The sequence below is a fragment of the Lissotriton helveticus genome, chromosome 1_1, assembly GCF_964261635.1.
Source record: "Lissotriton helveticus chromosome 1_1, aLisHel1.1, whole genome shotgun sequence".
Lineage (NCBI taxonomy): Eukaryota > Metazoa > Chordata > Amphibia > Caudata > Salamandridae > Lissotriton > Lissotriton helveticus.
Window position 1 is genome coordinate 1038918203 of NC_136057.1, and position 25824 is coordinate 1038944026.

The window sequence follows — 25824 nt, forward strand, 5'->3', positions numbered from 1 at the left end:
CGCTACCAACTCGCCCCAGTAGGCTTCTTCAGCTGTTGTAGTCCTGTGAACAGGTTAGCCAACTGACCATTGGAGTCACTTGCTTCAGCTGGGCTCAGGAGTCGACTTCTCCACGAGCAGGACACAGCAGGCACAGTCTCTTTTCCTTTGCTAGCTACCAGGTACAGGAGGTGCAGTCCACATTGGTGCATCTTCTCTTCTCGGATCCACCAGGGCAGTCCTTCAGTCCTCTTCTCCAGTCCAATGAGATCTGAGTTCTGGGAGAGGTGCCTTTTTTTATGTTCAGAAAATTACCTCAGGGAAGCTTGCGGTCACTAATCAATGGGCTGCTAGACTCCCTCCCTTCTGATGACTAATTCCTATGAAGTGTGCATCTAGCTATCCTAGAGAGCTCCATTTGCCCACTTACTACATTGCAGAACCCCTCTATCGGTGTGCAGAGCTTCCTCACCAAGCCCAGAGGTGTGGCTACCAAGAGGTCTGCATGCCCCTGAAAAAGCAATTTGACAACTGACTTCCCCTCTCTGTCCCTAGTGGCAGCATGTCTGCAAAAGCAATAGAGCAGTCTTCTAATTGTTTACCATTTGCCCTTTCAAGGCAGCTTCCGCCTTTTGGGCCTTCACCTGTGTGTCTTCCTGCCAGGGAGTGGCAAAACCTCTCCCCCACGCAGGTTTCTATTGTGTCCTTTGATGGGAGTCATTTACACGTCTCCCCAGGAGGGGAGAAGGATGTCTCTGGGATGGACCCCATGTGCAAATGTGAACGGGCACAGGAGACTTTGGGCAACAAAATGGAAACTTTTAAAAGTTGCTCACAACAACAAGTTACATTAATTTCGACTTGGTCATGAAATCAGGCTTAATGTAACAAGTTGTTTGATATCTTGCATTACCAACTTCAGTAGTCTCCGTCGGAAGTTAGGAGGGCTGGTGGTGTCAGCCCGTAACTCTGCAGTCACCAGTGGGGTTACTAGCATTTTCTACAGTAAAAACGACAATTATGGGTTTTTACTGTTGGAACATTTAAAAGCACTTGTTCTACTTTCTAATATACAGCACCTTGGTTTAGGGTTCGATAGGCTTACCTTAGTGGTAACTTATATATACCAGAAAGGGAGTATAAGGCTTTGCCATTGTTTTGCAGTGAAGTCAACCGGTCAGAGGCCTAATCCGGTATGTTTTCAAAGGGTGCAGGCAATTACTTTCAGGCAAGTGGGTCCTTTAAATTGTTCATCGGGGCTACACCCTTCCATTTCTTTCATTCAAACTACTCTATCCACCACCATCAGGGCAGCTAACAGAAGACATCCTGTCTGCCTTGTATCAGGAAGTGCATAGTTTTGTGACCAAAGGGACCATAGAGAGGGTTCCAGCCATGAAAGTAGGAAGTGGGGGTTACCCCTGCTACTTTTTATGCTGGAAGAGGACAGAGGCTTTATTTTATTTATTCTATTTTAAATAGGAAGGACACATTTAAGATGCTCCTGCTTTCCCAGGTCCTGTTTGCCCTAGCCCTAGCCCATGTGACTCGATGGTGGCGTGGGACCTGCAGGATGCTTATTTCCATATCCCCATCCTGCCGGCCCACAGGTGCTACCTGCAGTACACAGTGAGCAAAAAGCATTTTCAGTGCACAGTGCTCCCTTTTGGCTTCACCATTGCTCCTCTGGTGTTCATGAAAGTGATGGAGGTGGTCGTAGCACACCTTCGGAAGTCGGGGGGTTTTAGTCTTTACCTCCCTAGACGATTGGTTGCTGAAGGCAGAGACTCCCCTCCGTCTCCTCCACATGACGGCTAAGCTCCCAACATAGTTGGGTTTAACTATCAATGTGCTGAAGTCACACTGGACTCTTTCACAGATGCTCCCATTCATCTGAGTTATATCAGATACAATATGGTTTTGTTCCTTTCCTATGGAGCAAAGAGTCCAGGACATTCAGGCTATGATCCCGATGTTTCAGCCTTAATCCTGAATCTGTGTGGATGACTCTGAGGCTCTTGTTTATTGGTTTCCTGCTTGCCAAATGCACCTGCTGGCAGATACAGGCTCTCCATAGGACCTCAAATCCCCGTGTACACGACATCAAGGGAATTTGTCGGATTGTATCAACATTTTGGGGGAGACTGCAAAAGATCTGCCATGTTATATAAATGTACTATTCTTTGCCAAGAATCTGTCCAAGATTTCTCTTAGGGTCTAATCAGCTCCGTACCTTGATTTGGAATGAAGAAGTACAGGTTCAGGACTCTATTTCCCAACTACCCGTAAGGGTAGCTTGGAAACACCGGAGCTGGATTTCTTGGCAAGAGAAAAGACAGCGTCTCTCTCAGTTCGTCTGCTGGAGTGTCGGCTTCCTTCGGCACTTGCAGTAGCAGGGCGCGTCTGGCAAGTGGATAGTCGAACTGCTCCTAACCACCGTGTGTTTTCTATGGCAAGTGTGGGCATATTTATACCTTGAAGGTGCCGAGATTGACGTACATAAAGGTGGACATAATAACGTCATCAAAGAGTCTCAGTTTTTTAAAAACTCCATGAGTTCTTGGACAAGTCAGTATTCGAGCAAGGGGAAGTCCCTAGCTGCTGAAGCAGTTTTCCAAGAATCGTTGTAGATTTTCGGAACTAGTGGAAGTAAACCTGCCATGTTTTTACTACATGAGCTATATCTAAATATGGTTATAATTCTTATGCCTATATAAGGATATAGTGATTTATACCGATATAAGGGCATGAATCAGGAAATTTACAATAGGGTCCTAAAATGTTATACAACAGTGGAATATTTAAATATCAAGACTGAAGAACTCAGCTGCCGAAGCTTAGTGGATCACGAATGGCAGTTGCACCCGGAGGTGGCACAGGGCGTCTTCCAGCAATGGAGAGAACACTGGCTTGATTTTTTTTGCTGCTGCTGAGAACACGCAATATCAGCAGTTTTACTTGTTAGTTTCTAAAGCAGGTCTCTCTGGAGACTCCTTCTGTCTTGATTAAAGCTTGGGAGTCCTTTATGCCTTCCTGCTACTGAATCTCCTGCCTTGAGTTCTAAAGAAGCTCAGAAACAACTCAGCCAAATTCATCCTGGTGGTACCGTGTTGGGCCAATGAGAGTGTGGTATCCAGAGCTCAGGGGCTCCCATGAATGAACATCTGTCCTCTGGTCAAGCGGCTGCTTCAAAAGGCTCTTCTGTCGCACCGGCAAGGCAGACTGCATCTCTAAGCTTGGAGATTGAGTGGTAGCAGTTTACCTCTTTTGACCTGCCACCTCAAGTCATCCTGGCAGTAAAGCAACCCTTCACAAAATCAGTGTACGGCAGTAGAACGGACAAATTGGTGGGTTGGTTTAGCAGCTGACAAATTGACCTATTGCAAGCTACGCTATTAGAAGTTTTGTTGTTTGGTCTAGCAAGGACTTGCTTTGGGCACAGTTAAGGGCTACTTATCATATCTGAAAGATACAATGAGTTATAAATGTCTTACCTTGAGAATTACCCCCAGGCATCAGACTGGATCCGGAGAATTTTTTCCTCAGCAGTACCCCTGCGTGCCGAAAGGTGAAGTTGGTTGGCTCCGCGTTCGTCGTTGGCGTTGTGGTCGCTGGGATTACGTTGCAGCAACTACTTAGATGCCGCCCTCGCACGCTGATGTCAGTTCTTTCTTTTTCCGCGCCAGACAGTGCAGATCCGAAGAAAGCGGCACCTCCAGTCACTTTTTGACTGACTTGTTTGCTTCTTTTCTCGACACCGTTTTTGAGTCTATCGACTCCTTGTGCACCTCAGGGATGCCCGGTTTCAAGGCTTGCGGTTCCTGACGAAAACTAATGTCTGTGACGGATCCGCACCCCATGAGCTTGTGGTGTCTTGATCACGACCACGATCCCAAGTCGTGTCCTGACTGACGGACCCTGAATCCAAAGTCTTTGCGGGAGCGTTATCGAAAACTTCTCAAGGCCTGGGAGTCTGTTCCACACCGCTCAAGATCCCGTTGACGGAGCCACCACCACCACTCATCCTCGAAGCCTTTGCACTCATCAGGTAAGTAGAAGCACAAGAAGAAGTCGAATAAGCATCGTCGCATTTCGACTTCTTCCCGTCCGTCGGCCGACACGATGAGGGATGCAGGTGGTGCCCCTCCCGTGTGGGGAGCCCGAAGGGTCGACTCCGAGGTTCCCTCCTTTTTTTAGGGACCTGGAGCGCCCCTGCCCAGTTTCAAAGCGTTTATGAAGCGATGCATGCCATCTTTGGGCAGCCCGACTCCGCTGGCGCGCCTTCAGGCCCCGCAGACTCGGTGCCCTGGGCCTTCGTCACCGGCGGCTCTGGTCCCAGTGCCTCAGGTTCCCCTTGGATCCAGGCCTGGATCCGGATCAGCTCCGGTCGACCTCATATCACCTCCCCTGTTGCCGTCCCCAGCTGGCGTCGACCCCGGCCTCCACCCCAACATGGTCACGGAGCCAGACCGAAAGCGACCAACGCCAGATCCGGCACCAATGGGTATTTTTGTACCCCTGTTCTACCCAGGTGTTACTTTCATGCCAGATTGGCAACCAGAGGAGGGTGAGGAGGACTGGGAGGGGCCTGGAGACCCTTTAACTGACCAGTTGGAGTATGACCTGGACTGGAGAGAGAAGTTGGGGGAAGCCATTGGTCTGTACACCTCCCCAGACCTTGGTCTGTCGTCTCCTACCGTGGCTACGGAGTAGGGAGCGTCTTACGCAGTGGTTTTGCTTAGGGTGTTCGAGGTTCTCAACCTCAAGCTACCTATGGTGACATTCAGGACTAACCTTCTGACAGAGGTGCTTCAACTAGCAGCAAGCTCTTCGGAGCCCCTGCCGCCGTTTTATGAAGCCCTAACTGACATCGTTTTGAGCACCTGGTCCAGGCCCAACACAGGGGCTCCAATGGATAGGATGATCGCCGGACGCCACCGCCTGGTTCCGGGTGACCCCACTTTCCTCTCCTAACACCCGAACTTGGTGGTCCAAGCCTCAACGTCCAAAAGCGCATTCCCTACCGCAGCACCGGACAGAGAATCCAAACAGCTGGACCATCTTGGGAAGATGTTTTCTTCCTCGAGCTTGGGACTGTGGTTGGTAAGCACTGCATGTCTGTTCCGTTACACCCACTCTGTGTGGGATACGATAGCACAGGTGCTGCCAAAGAGCCCGGAGGAGGCCCAGGCCATGCTCTCCCGTGCAGTCGCCGAGGGTAGAGGCACAGCCAAGTTTACCGTGCAATGTGGACTGGACACCGCTGACTCGCTAGGCAGGATGATTTCAACGTCTGTAGCCCTTCGACGCAATGCCTGGCTGAAGTCGACTAGTTTTTCTGGGGGTGTCCAAGCTACCCTCAAGGACATGCCCTTTGATGGCCGTCGCCTGTTCTTTGACAAAGCAGACAGTATGCTAGGGCACTTCAAAGACTCTCGGGCAACGACCAAGTCCTTGGGTCTCTCCACCACCCATCCTGAGCAGCCTGCTGTTCGCGCCTGTTCGTGGCTACAGAAGGGGTGCCCCGCCATGTTCCTCCTAGAGCCACAGGATGGCATAAGCTGTTCAGCCCCTGCGCGGCCGGGGACATGAGACTCACCGCTGTGGATCTGGAGGCCAGCGAGCGGGTCAGTATGCCACCGCCCCCTCTGCAGCAGTCTCCAAACCCTCCTAGTCCAACCTTTTAGGGCCATCAATCACCAGTGGGTGGCAGGATTCGCCATCACCTCCCTCACTGGCACACATTACGTTGGGCAGGTGGGTTTTGCAAATTGTCCGAAGGGGCTACTCCCTCCCCTTCGTCACTACAACCCCCCAACCCCCCGTCCCGCCATGCCACCTTAGTACCATTGAATGTCAGGTGATCATCTGGCCCTTCTCACAACAGGAAGTTATACCTCTCTTGGCCAAGGGTGCCTTTGAGTGAGTTCCTGCCCTAGAAGTAGGTTATGGTTGCTATTACCACTACTTTCTGGTGCCCAAGAAGGACAAGGTAGTTCGTCCTATCTTGGATCTCCGGAACATCAACCGCTTCCTCCGGAAGCTCATGTTCTGTGTGCACTCGACCCTGGAGACTGGATGGTAGCGTTGGACTTGCAGGATGCTTACTTTCACATCACCGTCCAACCGGCGTTACCTGCAGTTCACTGTGGGCCAGGAGCACTTTCAGTTTACCGTACTCCCCTTTGGCCTTACCTGCGCCCCTCGGGGGTTCACAAAGCGGCACAGATCAGGGGTTCCAGTCTTGCACAATCTCGACGACTGGCTGTTGAAGGCAGGCTTGCCCCAGGCAGTCGTCTCCCACCTCCAGACTACGGCGGACCTCCTGCACTTGCTGGGGTTCACTATAAATGTGCCGAAGTTACACCTGACTCCCTCTCAGAAGCTCCTTTTCATCGGAGCGGTTCTGGACACAACACAGTTTCGGGTATATCCTCCCGAGCAGCGAGTCCGGGATATTCCGACTATGATTTTGATCTTTCAGCCTCTATCCCGGGTTTTGGTCAGAATGACCTGGAGGCTGCTGGGCCTCATGGCACCCTGCATCCTGCTGGTGATTCATGCCAGGTGGCACATGCGGGCTCTGCAGTGGTACCTGAAGTTCCAATGGGCACAGCATCAGGGGAATCTGCCTAATGGCGTTCAGATCTCGGAGGGCACTGCATGACCATTGTAGTGGTGACTAACAAACAAGGATTGGATCAACGGCAGATCCCTCTCCCTTCCCCAGTACACAGTGGTGACGGACGATTCACTTCTGGGGTGGGGCCGGCACATGGGAGAGGCAGAGATTAGAGGCCTCTGGTCTCCGGCGGAGTCCGGGCTCCACATCAACCTGCTGGCGCTCAGGGCGATCCATCTTGTACTGAAGGTATTCCTTCCCCCTCTGTCCATAGAAGAGTAGTGCAGGTGTTCACTTACGACAACACCGCCATGTGGTACTGCAACAAACAAGGTGGGGTCGTGGACCCTATGTCAAGAGGCTCTCCATCTCTGGACATGGCTGGAACATCAGGGCATATCCCTGGTGGGTCAACACCTGGCGGGTTCTCTGAACGCCAGGGTGGACGAACTCAGCCGCAGGTGCACGACCGATCACGAATGGCATCTTCACTCGGAGGTGGCGCACGGTCTCTTTCAGCAGTAGGGAGAACCTTGGTTAGATCTAATCTGAAAGAGACACGTTAGTGATAGATTTCTTACCTTAGAATATCCCTAGGCGTCAGACTGGATCCGGAAAGTTTTGCTTAGCAGTACCCCTGCGCGTCAGTAGGTGGCGTCCTGCGGCTCAGCATCAGTCACTGGCATCACGAGCGCTGAGATGTCACAGAGAGTACTTACGCGCCACCCATGCGCGCTGACGTCAGTTCTTTTTCCGCGCCAGCAAGCGCAGATCCGGATTGAGCACGTACCTTAGTTACTTTTTAACTGCTATTTTGAGACTTTTGTCTCGACCCTCCCCCCCCCCCTCTTTTTTTTTTTTTCTCCTGGTGCACGTAGGGATGCCCAGCTTTAAGTCTTGTGGGACGTGCAGCGGTAAAATGTCGGTGGCGGACACCCACAATGTGTACCTCTACTGCCTGGAGACAGATCACGACTCCCGGGCCTGCCGGAATTGTCCAGCCATGGCCCGAAGGCCTTGCGGGAGCGGCGTTGGAGGTTCAGCATTCGTCACACCGCTGCTCTGGGTCCAGTGGCCCTTCCCGCGACCGCTCGCGGGACTGGTTCCATCGCTCCTCGGGCTCCAAGTCTTCGCATTCGGATTCTGGTAAGCGACGCCATAAAAAGAAGTCGAAGAATTGTGTTTGCTCTCCTACGTCCCCCCGCTGCTACTCTGAGGCGGACGAGAGGGACAGGGGCTCCGCCCCTGTGGCTCCTCTGGAGACTGGGAGTCCTGCGGCCTACCCGCCATACCCGGGTCTGTCTGCGACTCCCGAACAGGTGCAAGAGTTTCTTGCTGCCATGGACCGCCTTTTTAGGCCCCGGGCTCCCGCCAACACAACGTCGGCCCACGGTCCCCAGTCCAGATCCTGCTGATCCGGCGGCTCTGCCATCGACTCCAGCGCCACAGGATCCTGCGCCGCTGGCTCCGGCCCCGGCACCACGAAGTGCAGCGCTGCTGACTCTGGCCCCGGCGCCGCCCTCTGCTTCGGTGCCACACTGGGTGCCATTTCTCCCACCCCTGCCCCGGTTCCCGGACCATTTTGTTCCGGCCTGGATTCCGCATTGGGAAGCGGCTCCGTTCCCAACGCCATTCGTCCCTCTCCGGCTCCAGTTCTGCCGCCGCGACCAGCTCCCTCTATGCCAGAGGCGGACAGCAACTGGGACAGATCCGAGGACCCTCTTGCCCGGCAATGTGATTCCGAGCAAGATTGGGTGGACGACCTGGAAGATGCGGGCGACCTCGATGTTTCTTCTAACCCGGGTTTGCCTCGCCTCCACCTACTATGGAGGAGGGTGCTTCCTACACCATGGTGCTCAATCGGGCTGCGGAGGCTCTCAATCTCGACCTCACTACAGTGGCCCTCAAGACCAGCCTCCTTACAGAGGTGCTCCAGACTGCGTTTACATTGTCGGAGCCGCTGCTTCCTTTCAATGAGACCCTTACCGAAGTCCTCTTGGGCACTTGGTTGCGGCTGGCCACAAGGCTCTAGTGGATAAAAACTTCGCCAGGTGTCACCACCTGGTGATCCTGCCTTCCTGACCACTCACCCTACGCCTGAGAGCCTGGTCATTCAGACCTCGATGTCGCAGAGTGCCTTTCCCACGGCTCCGCCAGATAAGGACTCTAAAAGGCTGGAACAATTTGTTAAGAGGTTGTTCTTTCGGCCAGCTTAGGGCTGTGGTCGGTTAACCCTGCCTGCTTGTTGGGCCGTTACTCCCACGCAGTGTGGCATTCTGTTGCTCAGGTCTTGCCTTTGTGTTCTGAAGAGGTCCAGGCTGTCCTTTCCCAAGCGATTGCTCAAGGTAAGGATGCTGCTATGTTTGCCATCAGGTGTGGTTTGAACAACGCTGAATCGTTGGGCAGGGCAATTTCCACGAATGTGGCGTTGCAGCACGACGCCTGGTTGCGTTCGACTGGGTTCTCGCCCGATGTCCAGGGCTCGCTCATGAACATGCCCTTTGATGGCTTCCGCCTCTTTGGCGATAAGGCCGACAGTGCACTGGAGCGCTTTGAGGACTCACGGGCCACAGCCAAGTCCTTGGGTCTTTCTATGAAGAACCCTGCCACTCCTGGGCTTCGTTCCTTTCGTGGCCAGGGCAGAGGCACCCAGGCACGCTCCTCCAACAAGCCTGTGCAGAACCAGCCTCAGCAGGCCGCCGCCGTGGCTTCCGCATGGGCGGGTCTGGGAACCAGCGTGCGGGTCAGTCCACCTCTATCCCTGCTGTTTCCACCTCCAAGCCTTCCTAATCCGAGCTTCAGGGAGCATCCCATGCCGGTGGGTGGCAGGGTCTGCCACCACCTCCACTACTGGCGCAAAATCACATCAGACAAGTGGGTGCTGCAGATAATCTGCAAGGGTTATTCCCTTCCCTTTTAGTCCTCCCCTCCAGCCATGCCGCCTCGGTGCCACTGCATGTCGAGGGATCATTTAGTTCTTATCCAACAGGAGGTCACGGCCCTCTTGTCCAAGGGGGCCATAGAGTGCATTCCTGTGCAGGAAGTAGCGCGCCCTCGACCCTGGAGACTGGATGGTAGCGTTGGACTTGCAGGATGCTTATTTTCACATGCCAGTCCTGCCGGCCCACCGCCAATACCTGTGGTTCACGGTAGGCCAGGAGCATTTTCAGTTTGCTGTGCTCCCCTGCGGCCTTACCAGCGCCCCTCGGGTGTTCACGCAGGTGATGGCAGTGGTCGCGGCTCACCTGCGCCGGTCGGGGCGTCAGTCTTCCCCTACCTAGATGACTGGTTGTTGAAGGCGGGCTCGCCCCAGGCAGTTGTCGCCCACCTCCAGACTACGGCCAACCTCCTGCAGTTGCTGGGGTTCTCCATCAGCATGCCGAAGTAGTACATGAGTTCCTCTCAGAAGCTCCCCTTTATCGGAGCAGTGCTGGATTAGACGCCATTTCGGGGGTATCCTCCCGAGCAGCGAGTCCGGGATATCCTCTATCCTGGGTTTCAGTCAGGATGACCCTAAGGCTCCTGGGCCTGATGGCCTCCTGCATCCTGCTGGTGACACCCGCCAGATGGCATATGCAGTCTCTGCAATGGGACTTGAAGTTGCAGTAAGCGCAGCATCAGGGCAGCCTGTCCGATCATGTCCAGATCTCGAAGGGCAATGCTCAACAATTGCAGAGGTGGCTCACAAATCGAGATTGGTTCAAGGGCAGATCCCTCTCCCTTCCCCAACCGGAGCACACAGAGGTGACGGATGTGTCCCTCCTGAGATGGGGTGGCCACTTGGGAGAGGCGGAGATCAGAGGTCTCTAGTCCCGGGCGGAGTCCCGGCTCTATATCAACCTTTTGGAGCTGCGGGTGATCCGACGTGCACTGAAGGCCTTCCTTCCCTCTGTCCGGGGATGTGTAGTGCAGGTGTTCACGGACAACACCACCGCCATGTGGTATTGCAACAAACATGGCGGGGAGGAGTCCTGGACCCTTTGTCAGAAGGCTCTGCGCCTCTGTACGTGGCTGGAACATCAAGGCATTAACTTGGTGGTTCAACACCTGGCAGGTTCTCTGAACGCCAAGACGGACGAACTCAGCCGCCGTTGCCTGATAGAACACGAATGGCGTCTGGACTCTGACGTGGCGTAAGGTCTCTTTCAGCAGCGGGGAGAGCCTTCGTTAGATCTATTCGCCACCGAAGAGAACACGCAATGTTGTCAATTCTGCGCGTTGGAATTTCCAAGGCGGCACTCGCTCGGCGGCTTTGATTGTCGCGAATGGAGTTGCGGTCTGTTGTAGGCCTTTCCGCCTATACCACTTCTGCCCAGAGTGCTGAAGTCATCCTTGTGGCTCCGGGTTTGGCACAAAGATACTGGTATCCCGAGCTAATCACCATGGCACTCGTTCCCCAGATCCGATTGCCTCTTCGGGAGGATCTTCTGTCGCAGCAGCAGGGGACGGTTCTCCACCCGAACCTGTCCAGCCTCCACCTCCATGTGTGGAGATTGAGCGCCGACAGTTGACACCTTTCGATCTTCCTCCCGAAGTCTGTGATGTCATTCTGGCAGCCAGGCGTGCAGGTGGATCAAGTTTGTGGCATGGTGCACGGCGAAGGTTGTGGATGCCCATTCTGCCCCTCTTTCCGAGGTTCTTTTGTTCCATCTTTCTTTAGCCCAGCAGGGCTCTGCTCTGGGCACTATCAAAGGTTATCTTTCAGCCATTTCCGACTTTCTACGGCTTCCTGATCAGCCTTCTCTTTTTAAGTCCCCGGTTATAAACCGTTTTCTAAAAGGCATTACTCACACGTTCCCTCCAGTGCAGTTTATCATGCCTCAGTGGGACTTAAACCTTGTCTTGACGTTTCTGATGTGCGCTCCCTTCGAGCCCCTTCATAACTGTCCTTTACGTCTTCTCACTCTTAAGACGGCTTTTCTGGTAGCTATCACCTCTGCCAGAAGAGTGAGTGAGCTCCAGGCTCTTTCTTCTAAACCTCCTTTCCTTCCTATTCATCTGGGCAAGGTAGTTCTGAGGACCTGTCCTTCTTTCTTGCAAAGGTTGTCATGCCTTTCCACATCGGGCAGACCATCACTTTGCCCATCTTCTTTCCACATCCTTCCAGAGAGGAAGAGAGGCTCCACCGTCTGGACCCAAAACGTGCGCTTGTATTCCATCTGCAACATACGCAGCAGTTCCGGGTGGAGGATCAGCTCTTTGTTGGCTACGTGGGTGCCAAAAAAGGTCGGGCCGTGCACAATCTGACCATCTCCAGGTGGGTCGTTCTGTGCATCAAAGCATGTTACTCCTTGGCTAAGAAGGAGCCTCCTGTGGGACTGCTTGCCCATTCGACCCGGGCTACTGCAGCCACTATCTTGGGACGTGGCGTTCCCTTACAAGACATTTGTCAGGCAGCTACGTGGGCCTCGCTGCACACCTCAGGTCCAGAGGGACGGCATCTTTGGCCGTTCTGTGCTCCATGACTTTCTGGTGTAGTTTTGTTCGCAGGCCCACCACCGGGGTTGGTATTGCTGGGGTATCTATTCTAAGGTAAGGAATCTATCACAAACGTGTCTTTCAGATGCACAAGTTACTACTTGTGTAACAATATATCTGTAAGAGACATTAGTGATAGGTTCCTTACCGCCCCACCCATCCTCCCCGTTCTGCGAACTGATTTCTAGGGTTAAGGTCATCCCTTTCAGGGCCCAAGTTTCATGGCACCAGTGGTCAGTTTCTTTCATGGCTCTGTGTTCCTGCTGTGGAAAGTCGTGTACAGAACGGACGTCAGCGCACATGGGTGGCGCCTAAGTAGTCTCCGTGACGTCATCTCGGCGCTTACGACGCCAGCGACGGATGCGGAGCCGCACGACCCAACGTACTGACGCGCTGAGGTAGTGCTAGCAAAACTTTCCGAATCCAGTTTGACGCCTGGGGATATTATAAGGTAAAGAAACTATCACTAAATAATGTCTCTTACAGTTATATCGTTACACACGTAGTAACTTTTGCGTTAGTCAAGAGAGTTGTGAATGTCATCAGTTATGCTCAGTATAGCGGTCTCTGTGCTGCATCCCTTTCTGAACCTGGATTGGTGTGAGTCAAGGAGGCTCAGGTGGGAAAAGGGATACTAAAACACTAGTTTGCAAATACACACACTCTGGTAACCCCAGCCAACGAAAGGAAGAGTTATGTCACTACAAAATCGATGCACCGCATTTGAATATAGAGAAGTTTCTTGCAGCAAAACAAAATTAGTTTTGCAGCTTGAAGAATTTTCTGGATTCATGTTCGAACCTCCCACATCCTTGGGTAAGGTGAATTTGTAAAGAATGGAAGCTAAATAAAATATGAGAAGTGTAAGCCATACCTACAAGGCGGTCGCCCAAAAGGGATCTGTAGTTGGAGACCACATCAAGGGGTTTCCATGGGCATAAGTCTGACATCATTCAAGAAGGGTCAAGGGCTCAAATGGTTGACATCTTGATGACACCCATATCAACAAGAAGAAGAAAGAAAAAGGAAAAGAGCAAATTCCTAACCCAAGTACTAGATGGCAGAATAATTCATAACATGTGGATCCAGAAAATTCTTCTAGTTTCAAAATTACTCCTACAGTTAAGTAACCATTTTGTTGTTCAGCACCTCTCCGGAGTTTTATTGTATTGTATTGCTTTGCAGCATTCATATAACGTTTACTACGCATCTGTCAGGCGCTGAAGCACTTCCCTACATTAGTAGTATGCTACACATGTAGGGTGTGTGGTTGGAAGGATGTTGTTTTCATTTTGATCATACGTGGGCAGCGTTTCAATGTTGTGTGGTTGTCCTTGGATGACTGGCCAGGCCTTGCCAAATTGTAATTAAATTAGAATCTCCCGTCATGTAGAAGACAACATTTATTGAGATACAATACATCAGGATGGTGTTCCTAGTCCAGCCAGTTCCAACAGACTCAAACTGGAATAGCACCCCTCCCCCCCCTTAACTTTCCAGATATGGGAGTGATCTCACATTCCATCTCATAAGATTACAATGCATGCTATACCCATCTTTGTTTCCCCGGTTTCTCTTCTATTCTCCCTTTCTTCAGCCATTTTTTCACACCAGTTATGACTTCTACATGTTGGGCTTTGCACGATTAAGCAAGTTTTACCCTTTAGCGCTGGGAAATAGCAAAATGTGTTTTATGAAAGAAAAATATGTGGTCTAGATGGAGCAGATGGTCTGCTTTTTCAGGTTACAATATTCGTGCACGAATTGCACGTTTCATGCGTATGATGTTTACTATTTTACTTTTAATTGTATATATTTAAACAGACGTGTGCCATATTGCTATTTTGAAACAGTGTAGCTGCAAAAGCAAACTTGTTACACAAATTGTGAAATGATGTATTTTAGCTAGGCAATGAAGTGAATAACTCCTCATGCTTGGATCCATACTATTTTCTGAGAGAACAGGTCAACTTTTTTGAGTGCCAACGAAGAAAACAACAAATGCCAATTTTGGCATGACTAGCATTGTACAACATTCATAAACTATTTATACTATGCAGAACACGTTTTTACCTCCTGTGTAACTTTGATCACAAAGAAAACAGTTCTCAATATGACCCCCCCCTATTACTTTTGGTTATGCACAATCTTAAGTCATAATTCTAAATCTATAAAAGGATCATGTCGAGCGTACGATTTTATAACATGAAACGACGAGGAACCTTAGTTTTGCAGAAAAGTAACATTTTCATACTGGTCATTGTATTATTTTTCCCTTGATTAATTTCTGCTCTTTTTATTGTTAGGCGTTCTCAGAGTACCAAATCCAGCAGATGACTGCCAATTTTGTTGACCAGTTTGGGTTTAATGACGAAGAGTTTGCAGAGCAGGACGACAATATCAAGTATGTGGAAATGTGTCGCTCGTCCCTATTCCCCCTCATTCTACCCTAAAATTCCATTAAGTACTTTGATTGTATATATGTATATATGCACGTTAGCCTCGGTAAGGGCCACAATCTCCAGGTTCTTTTGACTGCAGCAATATAATTAGCAGGATTAGCAACTACTTTAGACTGGGACACCTATACAATGAGGGGTGTGACCATATTGTCACTTTAAGTCTATGGTATCTTTTCTGTTTGAGTAATATCAGTACAACTCATAATGCTCTGAAAGTCTTATCTAAATCTTGCACAGGACCATAACGTAGTGCTTTCTCTTTCAGTGCACCCTTTGACAGGATCGCTGAGATAAACTTCAATATTGAGGCAGACGACGATAGTGTAAGTTTTAACTATTGTGTGTGTACTATAGTATGAGCAATCTAGACACAGTCAACATACTTCATTGTCGAAGTTTGGACCCCTTCACACAATTACTTAGAACATGGCTCTCTTAATTTTCGTTGTCTCCTGTTCTTACTCTGTCCTGATGATGAGCCTGTTTTAAGTAGTTGAGTAAGGCGGTCAAAACATCAAAAGTAAATTATGTGGACAAGTTTTAAATTTTGATTGAGATTTTTGACACTGTCATTATGAGTGCCATTTGCAAAAAAATATCGTCCCAATAATTCACATGTGTGTGTATATATATATATATGTATATCTGAGTATAACACGAGCACTTTTTGATCACTCTATTCACTGTCTGTGCCGTCAGTTTGCAGGAGCACTTTGTCTTTTGATAAATGTAAATAACCTGTCATATTATGAACCGTTTCTGCATTACCCGAACATAATTGGCTAATTTAACGCACTTATAGAATAACTAATTTGCAGGAAAGGATTGCATTGAGGTTCTGACCCCACCCTGCTTTGTGGGTTATTTTTCCCCCTTCAAACCCTTGGGATTTGTGTTCCTGGGTTAGCCAACCAACACAAATTAAGATGAAGCAATTGATATTATTACCAGCCTCCCTGCCCTTCATCGCTCCTACGCCTTTATTTGTGGGCCTGGGACTTTATTAAGCTTATCCCTGGGATAGATGGAATGTGTGAAAGCATGAACACTATAGAGTAGTCATCACAGAAAGTGTTAGTTCAATTAATTATATCCAGTTGCGTTTAATTAAAGAAAACTACATCATTTAAGACATATTTGTGACCATGACTACTGGATATGCTTAGAAGTGGGTTAATGTATCTTACAAGCACATACACAAGGACTCTACACCAGTTGTTTGTGTTTCAGCCGAATGCATCCCTGTTTGAAGCGTGCTGCAATGAAGTCATTCAGCCGTTTGACGACAACGAAGATGAGGAGGATATCTGGGAGGAAAAGGAGATCAACTATGCTGCTCAAGTCAAATCGAGAACAAGGTAAGCCAATCCTAATTGCCCAAGTCCTCACGGTTTTGCAGCATGAATATCTTCTAGATTCACATGCTGCCCATTATTCCACCATCTTTTGTTACCCCTCTCTTTGGTGTTGGCCAGTACGTGTGCCTGAACCTCCCCAATGAGCACTCCTTAAAGTCCCTTTGTGTTCCCACCATCTTCAGGTTCATTTTTCTTTTGTTTGGTATGGAAGTAAGGTCCACAGCTCCTGGTCAAGAGCACCAAAGTGTTTGAGGAAAGGACGGAAAAAGAACTGATTTAACATAATTGCAATCAACCACGAATTCAGGACAGAGGACACATCGAAGATCACCTCCAAAAAACACAGGTTTTTCTATTGGACTTCGACCACCTGGTCAGAGAATGGATGCTAGCAGAGTGGTGTTGAATGTGGAAATCCTACTCAGGCCTCCATGGAAATGGAAAATACCCCTTTTATAGTTTACCTCCAATGCCACCAAAAGGTCACTCAAAAGGGAAAGCACAGGGTGTGCAATTTATCTATCTAAAGACCATCAGACTGAGTGTTAAAGAGCGTGTGAGGATTTTCTTCTCAGATTCCTAAAGGTAAGAGAGAAATAAAAGTGGGTGCATTACATCATGGCACATTCAAGACACGTCCATCAGTCCCTTAAGGACTTAGGACTTTCGAGCAACAAAGAAATCATCGAAAATACCCAGGTTATAAAGGAGTGGTTGGACGTTGAAAATTGATGCTTACAGAGCCAGCATCCTCTACGCCAAAGAGTAGAAAAAAAGTATAAACTTCTACGTACGACCCAGTGTACATTAAAGGTAGTACAATGGCAGTTTAGGAAATTGTGTTAACAGCTAGAAAAAGGTCTATTTCTCCTCTCCTCCACAGGCCACCCAGCAGTCAAAGAGCAAAATAATTGACACAGTGGGCAGAAAAGTAGAGGTATCAGCAGCGCCGTTATGGAGAAGGATGGCACATTCAGACCCACTCTTCAACAGTTACAGACAACAACAATGGTGCAAAATTGAAGAACTGATGCTTCACTTCTCTGAGAAGTATCAGAAAAGAGCCAAAAGAATTTTCTTTTGGTGCTGAGGAAACCACAAGCAGAGATGTTCACAGGCCCAACAGACCGGAGGCATGCCTTGCTCAGAGTGTGGGGTTTTACACTGGAGTTGCAAGTCTCCGTAATTAACAGGCCCTTCACATGGAGTAACTTGTTTGGACAGCTGTGGATGAGTCACTTCAACAAATGAATAACAAAGACACAGCCAAGCCAATTGGGTTCCTTGCAATTCAGGTGTACCTTTAAAAGCGGTACAGCTCTCACTAGGACGCCTACTGACGGGGACTCTTTCCACACTACCCCACTACTGATATAGACACATCATAATAGCACCAACAATATTAAAGGCAGCCCTTTTGAGGGAGGGTGTAAAAGTCAGTCACCCTGAGGGTCAACATCAACCTCCAAAAGACTGTTTAAAAAGGAATTCCCAAAAACTATCACTGGTCGAGGGTAAAATAAGGTTTCCTACAGGAGTGGAAGAAATCACTTCAGACACGTGGGTACTACACTTAATACAGATTGGAGCTTGCATAGAAATGGAACACAAATCACCACGTGTAAAATCAAAGAGAAGTTTTTATATAGGGACAAAACTTGAATGCCTGTAGCAAGAAGTAAAGGAGCTGCTGCAAAAGCCAGCCATAGAGTAAATTTGCCCTACAAAAGCTTCACATGGGTGTATACTTGTTGTATTTCCCCAAAACGAGAACACAATCTGAGGCCAATCATAGATCCGAGACTCCTCAACAGATACATAAAGACTCAACAGTTCAACATGACAGCACTCCAGATCATACCCATACTAGAAGAAAGGGACTGCATGGCAACCATATACCTCAAGGACGCCTGTTTTCATATACTGATGAACTAACACCGGAAATGTCTCAGGCTTCTGGTACACAACTCAGATTATCAAATCAAAGTACTGCCTTAAGGGATAAAGTCGACACCAAGAGTGTCCATGAAACGCCTCATGGCGGTGGTTGCTCACCTCAGAAGGCAAGGGATATTTATGTAACCCTACCTACATGACTGAATGGTAAAGACGAGCACCATGCAGAAGAGCAACGACATTAAAAAGAAAGTCATACATATCCTTAAGACTTGTTGTTTATTACCCTGAATATGAAGAAGATATCCTCCACACCTGAGAAACCATTCCTAAAAGGGGAGGGCCTTTCTGACACAAAAAAGCAGAATCACTGCACTAACGGAGTGAGCTCATCTCTACCAGAAGGGTCAATCTCGGACAGTGAAGAAACTACTGGGCATGATGGCCTCTTATTTACCACTGATTCCATTCTCCAGGTTACACATGAGACCAATTCAGGAATGTTTATAAAGCCAGTGGTCACAGACACCTGGCAACTGAGAGGATCTAGTGGTTGTTATAGACAGAGTTAAAATTGAAATTGAGTGGTGAAATGTTCAAAATGTGTCAAAAGGCAGAATTCTCAAAGAACCGTCCCCCCCCCCCCTCTGTGATCATCACAACTGATGCATCCCACACATGATTGGGAGTGCACATGGAGGATACTGAACATCAGGGGACAATGGAGCTCTCAGGAAGCAATCAAGCACATAAAGTCCTGACTCTAAAGGCTTTTTACATGCATATCAAGGGCAATACTTTATCTCTACAAGCAGGGAGCGATGAAGTTTTGCGTCCTGTTCAGTCTAGAAAAAGAGATTCTAAATGTGCTGTATAAAGGGACAGAATATTAACAGCCATACATCTGCCAGGCATCCTAAAGAAAGATGTAGTTAAACTAAGCAGGATAGAAACTTGTCACATGAGTGGAAACTGAAACATCACCTAGTCCAAGGGATTTTCAAAGAATAGGGCAAACCAGTAATAGACCTTTTTGCCATGAGGTATCTACACCTCCAGCTTGTGGGGAATGCCCTATCGATAGATTGGTCAATGACGTTTCCATATACTTTTCCACCAATATAGTGATAAGTAAGTTCAAACATATAGACATGACAATGATAACTTTATAATTCCACAATGGGCTAGTGAAACCTGGTGCTGATTTTTACTGGAAATAGCACAAGGTAGAGTAAGGATGCTGCTGATTTTCAAGATTTGCTAACCATACAGGAGGGTGAAGGTGTGTTACCCAGAAAGAACCACAAAGCCTCAGCTTGGTGGCATGACTTCTGGGGAAATAGTTTGACCACCTGGGCCTACCTCAGAGATGCATGCATGGAAGTGCTGAGAGAAGCCAGGAAACCAACAGCAGAGATGTTACACAGCCGAGTGGAACAGGTTAGCACACTGGTGCAAAAAGGAGCAACTAATAAAACAAAAAACGTTAGACATCACAATGATTAGGTACCCGACACATCTATTGGATGATAAACTCTTGAATTCCTCTCTAAAGGCCCTCCTATCAACTCCTAGTATACAGCATGGGGAGTACGGGCAAAAGTTTCTTTACCTCAATATTTGTCAAGAGGGGCTTAGGAGGGATGAAAGAAAATATAGCATCACCAAACACAGAACCCACTCCCAAGTAGAACAATAACTTTTTTTAAACACAACCGGTGAAAACCCATTTAAGCCAGAGCACAAAGCACAAATAAAATTCCTATCCCTCAAGACATCTTTCTTAATAGCGTTCACATCACTGCATATTGTGAGTGAACTATAGGCACTAACGGTACAAGAAACATACCTACAGGTTTACAAGGATGGAGTAATTGAGAGATTATCTGAGGGTTTTGCCTTTAGTAGTATCAGTGTTTCAAGTTAATTAGGCGAACCTACTACCCACATTCTTTTGGTAGCCAAAGATGCATGCAGAATGAGCACTCCAGGAGGGCCTTTATGTACTATCTAAGAGGAACAAAACAGTACAGGAAAGGAGGACAATTATTTATCTGCTTCTTACCCATATATGTGGGTTCACTAGTCCCTAAAGGACCTTCCGAAGATGGATAATTAACACCGTCAAACATGCTGTACGACAGCAGGGGTACCTCTAGAAGAAGAGACAAAGGTCATAATCCACTAAGAAGAAGGGGGCATCTCTAACTTAATATCCAATAAATGTAGTCATCAGTCCACACACTGACAAACATCAACAAGGAAGCACACACACACTTCAACCCCGTCTCCTAGTTGGGGAATGCCATTATATGCTCTGTGCACAGCATGTGAATAAAGAAAAGACTCACATTGTAAAAAGACATGGTTACTTACTGTAGGAGAAAATTTGCTGCTTTTCTGGATTCTCTTTCAGCCCTCTTGCTTCCCTCAGAGGCGTTATTAGTTTTTCAGAGTTAAAAAGCCATAAGTACACAAGTTATGAAGCCCTACTGATAGGTCTGGTCATCAGAAGGTAAAAAATAATCTAAAGGTAGTGACCATGTACAGGGAGCCTTAGGGATGTGTCCAATGTCACAGGGAATAGGTAGGTCCACCTGCTGGTCGACACACGCAAGAGGGGAGACTGGGAAAGACTTTCTAAACCCAACCAATAGATGGCAGAATAATGCATAGCTTGTGAATCCAGAAAAGTCTTCAGACTGCAAAGCTACTATAGGTAAGTCTTTATTTCCCTCTACTACAGCTTCACATGCCAGATTTCTTTAAAGATTATGGCACTTAAGTTCATATGCCTTTTCTTATGCAGTGGTGATCCAGGTGTCTTCATACCAGGTGACATTGTCAATCCTGCTTTCCTGAACATAAATATAGTAAGTGTGAACTTGACATCTCCCGTAAAAATCTAGGTTCCCTTAGACTTTTATGGGTGAAGTTATCGTTACGCATACATTGTGTAGCACACCAAATTAACAATTGAGGTCTTCGACTGTCATGTCTAAATGCTACGTTAACCGTAGTCACAACATAATTCCCTTGCACATGAGATAATTTCTGGTTATTTTAGCCAGTAAGTGTTCAGTAAGTTTGGTGCATGTTAATGACAACGGCCACAGCCTGAGATTGAGGCATGTTAAATTAGTTTCGTGTTCGACTGCAACTTTGATTACATTGCCAGATTCAGTCTTGTTAGTAGGGAGCAACTCCATCAGACTACCAGTTGCAGCTTTTATTGATCATTCATGCTATCGTAGAGTTCACTTAGTAATTTGCTTATTTAGGTTTGAGCGTCTTGGGTGCCTCTCTTGGTGCCTGCCCTACTAGGAGCTCACCTTCTTTGGTGACTCATTATTTTTTTGTTGGTTCGTGTTAAATGAGATATGGGATAAAGTACCTCCTGCCGTACATTGCAAGGCTATTTTAAGTCACAATGGTGTTTCATGACATGGCCAAAGGCAGAGTTCCTTTATACGGTCATGGAGGTGATTTGCAGTATCCTTCAAATATATGGCGAAGGGTATCTTATTCCATATACTACATGGTCACTCAATCGCCCTTCCCACAAACGTCTTAACTCCTCACTCTTTCATATGAAGCAAGTAGTATGGTTGCAGACATTTAGAATAAAAGCGTAATCTAGAAAAGCGAAAATCGATAAATAATTTGTTGGAAAAGGATATTTTAATCAGTTTAATGTAATCAGATTAAAAAGTGCTGATGCTCTGAATGTGTAGAAAAATGCAGATTATATATTTACAAAAAAGTGCGGATCCCACCTCTAGGATCCTTGGACTTAGCTCAGCTTTAGGTGAATGGTTGCATTGAATCAATATACCAATCAAGAAAGAGAAATTTCTTTCTAGTGTCCCCTCACTCACCGGGGTTTCCCCACAGTGACATGCTTCATCATTGGGGCCATCCCAGTTCTCTACGGAAAGGGGCGTGCTGCAACTCACGAACTACGCAGGAGCACTTGAGAGTGAATGACTATATGTGGTGCAGAAAAAGTGGTGGAGTGGGTGTGTGTGAGTATTTAAAAATACCGTGCTTAGTGGGCCTAACTGTTTTATTGAGCTCCTATGCAGGTATATTAAAAGTGGGGTTAATGTCACTGTAGGGCAACCTATAATGTGATTGACTCAGTGATCGATATGGTCGACATGTTTCATGCTACCCCTAGCATTTCTTCGGGACCATACAGGGACCAGCCCTGTATATGCCACTCCTATATCCCAAACTCTGGGAACAGTGAATTTACAACAATAAAATAATAATTTTAGCATGCATTCATATTAGAAATACATACGTTCCTCTTAAATAGATGGTGTTATTAAAGTGAAAAATGACACTTCATGGTCTCGCTGGGGGTCGATTTCACTTATGGGACACACTGTTCCTAGCTTGTGAAATCGCACCAAAGCACCTACTTAAAACCTCCCCGGGACCGCATCTTGAGGTCCCGGGTTGAGGTTCCAAGTAGGTGCTTTGGTGCGATTTCACAAGCTAGGAACAGTGTGTCCCATAAGTGAAATCGACCCCCAGCGAGACCATGAAGTGTCATTTTTCACTTTAATAACACCATCTATTTAAGAGGAACGTATGTATTTCTAAAATGAATGCATTCTAAAATTATTATTTTATTGTTGTAAATTCACTGTTCCCAGAGTTTGGGATATAGGAGTGGCATATACAGGGCTGGTCCCTGTATGGTCCCGAAGAAATGCTAGGGGTAGCATGAAACATGTCGACCATATCGATCACTGAGTCAATCACATTATAGGTTGCCCTACAGTGACATTAACCCCACTTTTAATATACCTGCATAGGAGCTCAATAAAACAGTTAGGCCCACTAAGCACGGTATTTTTAAATACTCACACACACCCACTCCACCACTTTTTCTGCACCACACATAGTCATTCACTCTCAAGTGCTCCTGCGTAGTTCGTGAGTCGCAGCACGCCCCTTTTCGTAGAGAACTGGGATGGCCCCAATGATGAAGCATGTCACCGTGGGGAAACCCCGGTGAGTGAGGGGACACTAGAAAGAAATTTCTCTTTCTTGATTGGTATATTGATTCAATGCAACCATTCACCTAAAGCTGAGCTAGGTCCAAGGATCCTAGAGGTGGGATCCACACTTTTTTGTACTGAACTCAAGGAGGCCGACCTAGTCTCATTAATCCTCCTTCCCCCTCTGTTTCTCATGATTATATATGTACTACAATTACCTTTATTGTTAAAAAAATAAACATGTTGCCATAAATAGCTCCAGTGATTAAGTTGTAAAAGAACAACTCTTGGGGGCCCAAAGTTGTTTCTGAACCCCACTGCCAGTGGAGCAGAGTGACCTGTTTGCAGAATACCAAAGATGCCTAGTGGTGATTCCATCTCCTGCCTCTTTCATCCACCTCCAAACACTGCGTGACCCATTATCCTCCCTGCATCTGTTGTCACTGTGTTCCAGTCTTTCCACCCACCCACCCCCTTTCTATGCATTTCTTTCTCTTGTTCTGTGTCTAAAATCTGTTATTGAAAAATCAGTTCCGGTCTCCAAATATTTATGCCGGTAGGCCCCACCTGCAACCGCAGGTTCAAGCACTGAAAATCTCCTTTCTGCTGGTTACTCTTTGAATTAGAAGAAAAGATGAGAAGACTGAACAGCCAGTTTTCGTTTTCGCTCTGTTTAAGCTGCAGCTGTAAATATGCCTAGTGACCTGTCTATCATCTTGGAATATGGCTCTGACAGGAGTACTTGTGATATCAGAACTCAACTGTTGCATCGTTGGATTCTCACTGATAGTCATAAACTTGCGATGGTGATCCGCCTCTCGATGTTTGCTCTCCCTGTATCCATCCCTATGAGTGCTCTTTTCAAAGGAGGATTGAGGTGCAGCTAGGTTTCCCGTTTCTTCATTTACTGCTCTGCTCTGAGTTCTTCCAGGTTCCCTCTTAGGGGTATTCCTTCTCAATTCTTAAGAGCCCTTCTTGTTTTCCCTGACAATGAGGACACCATTTAACAGAATGAGAAGTTGGAAGACAGACCACACATAGGTCATGTGAATCGGAAGCAGCCTTCTTTAGGTTACATTTGGGACACTTTACTAAAAGTCAAAGCATAATAAAGAGCAGAAAATTCCCTAAAGGTCAAATAACTCAACGAATTTCTAGTACTCTTCAAAAGACATCAAGTGAATGCTGAAAAACTATTTTTCTGAAGATAAGTCTTCGGAAAAAATGAGGTTGAAGACCTCTGTAGTATCCTGAGAACCAGTCAGCAGGAACCAGAAAAAAACTGAGGCTGCGAGGCAAACGGCGTGTACAGTGACTCCTAGGTAATGAAAGCTGCACGCTCTCTTAATGGTAGTGTATGCTGAGTGCAGCCGGTTCACTTATGGCCTGACAGGCACATTTCCCTTCATTTTTTATTTTATCAGTTACAGCTGATTTTTCACTATATAGCTCATTCTACTCTAAATGCTGCAGTGTGCCATTTACGCTATGTACAACCCAGTAGTTTTCTACAGAATAATGCAGTTATAGCTGGCTAGTAAAATACTTCTGGAGGTGCTACCACACTGTTCAGCAATGCGATGTCTACTTCCAACGTCAGATTATTCTTTATGGAAAAGTGTCCCATGGTCCGTGTACGTAGGTGGCACTATTTTATGTTTATTACTTCAGTGAGAATACCTACAATGCAGAACCAGAATTACAAGTAACCTTTTCTTAATGCTGAGCAGCTACTTCATTTCATTATTGCAGGCGAATAGGCATGTCACAAATGCCCTGGAGTAAGGGAATTAGTGACAGTATTTATACAGAGATTTCAGGTTCCCATGTCTTATACGTTTTTAAAGCAAGCTGGTTCTCCTAAAATTTTGATTTGCATATTAAAGAAAATTCTTGGTTCCAGGACTCTAGCTAATGTCAAGATAGAGAAGTGTAGTTTTCAAAGGAGTCTTTATTTTCTCTTGCTACATTGGAGCATTGCCAGACCAGCATTTTATAATAATGCAGAGCACTTTGAGTTGGCCGAACACTGACTGTTGTTGGCACAGTCCAGACATTTTGCAACAGCCTTCTAAGTCACTCTTTCTTATTCCATTTCTTTATTTTCCTCATGTCTTGGAAAGCAGTTAATGAAGGCGACCCTCATCAAGAAACGTATAAAGGCCTTGGCTTTTCAAGTGAAGTTGGAGGGGGAGGGGGTTACCTATTTTCTATTTGTTGGATTTTGAGCAATGTGAACCCTGAAAGCATAAAAGGCTTCATAACCTGGAATAATGTTACAAACAGGTGCTTGCACGTACTGGCAAACACCCCTGACTGCTCGGCCCACACCACCTCCTGTGTCATTTTTTAAGTGTTGAGATATTCGGAAGAAAGTGTTCAACACAAAATTAAAGTTAGAAAAGCAGCAAGTGTAGCACCGTCATTTAACACTTCACTGATTCATATTACAGTGGATGGAGATTTCTACCCAAAAACACACAAGGGGACGAAAGGGAGAGAACGTGCTTTGATGCAACGTGGCTTAAGCTGCAGATTCCCCTTCAGGAGCCAACCTGCATCCGAAACCTTTTGCCCCAGCAATAGCATGTCGGTGCCAGCCACTGTAGCTACACTCTGTCTAAATTAAGACCCACAAGGATATGCTGAACGATTGCCCTTCTCCTTCAGGTAAATTCCCAACATGAACAATCTCCAAGATCCTCCCACTAAAAAACACAAGAAGCGCCAGAGGCAGGATAAATCCTACTTCCTTAAGGTACCTGGGTTAGTTCGGAGCCTCAGTGCTTTTCTTTGTCATCGTAGCAAATTCTGAAATTGGAAAATATGATGCTAGATACCTGTCTGAATTGGCTACCCTACACACAGCAAGGTCTTCTAGCTGGCCATACTAGAGATCTTCCTGATCACTCTGGTACTGTAGGAAATAGCCCCTTTTGTGACATGGTCACCCAAGGGCGCAGTAACCAAATCGAGCAGTCGACGCACACTTCCATTTTACAGCCAAATTGGGCATG

At 47.3% G+C, this 25824-nt stretch overlaps 1 protein-coding gene across 2 annotated transcripts in view; it reads left to right on the forward strand.

Annotated features, from left to right (window-relative positions):
* PPP6R2 (protein phosphatase 6 regulatory subunit 2) overlaps positions 1-25824 on the forward strand; it is a 744860-nt gene that overhangs the window by 572099 nt on the left and 146937 nt on the right. For both annotated transcript variants that reach the window (XM_078677857.1, XM_078677853.1), the window contains exons 17-19: positions 14386-14483; positions 14807-14864; positions 15772-15899. In XM_078677857.1, coding sequence (XP_078533983.1) covers positions 14386-14483; positions 14807-14864; positions 15772-15899 — 284 coding nt within the window. The remainder of the gene's footprint in view (positions 1-14385; positions 14484-14806; positions 14865-15771; positions 15900-25824) is intronic.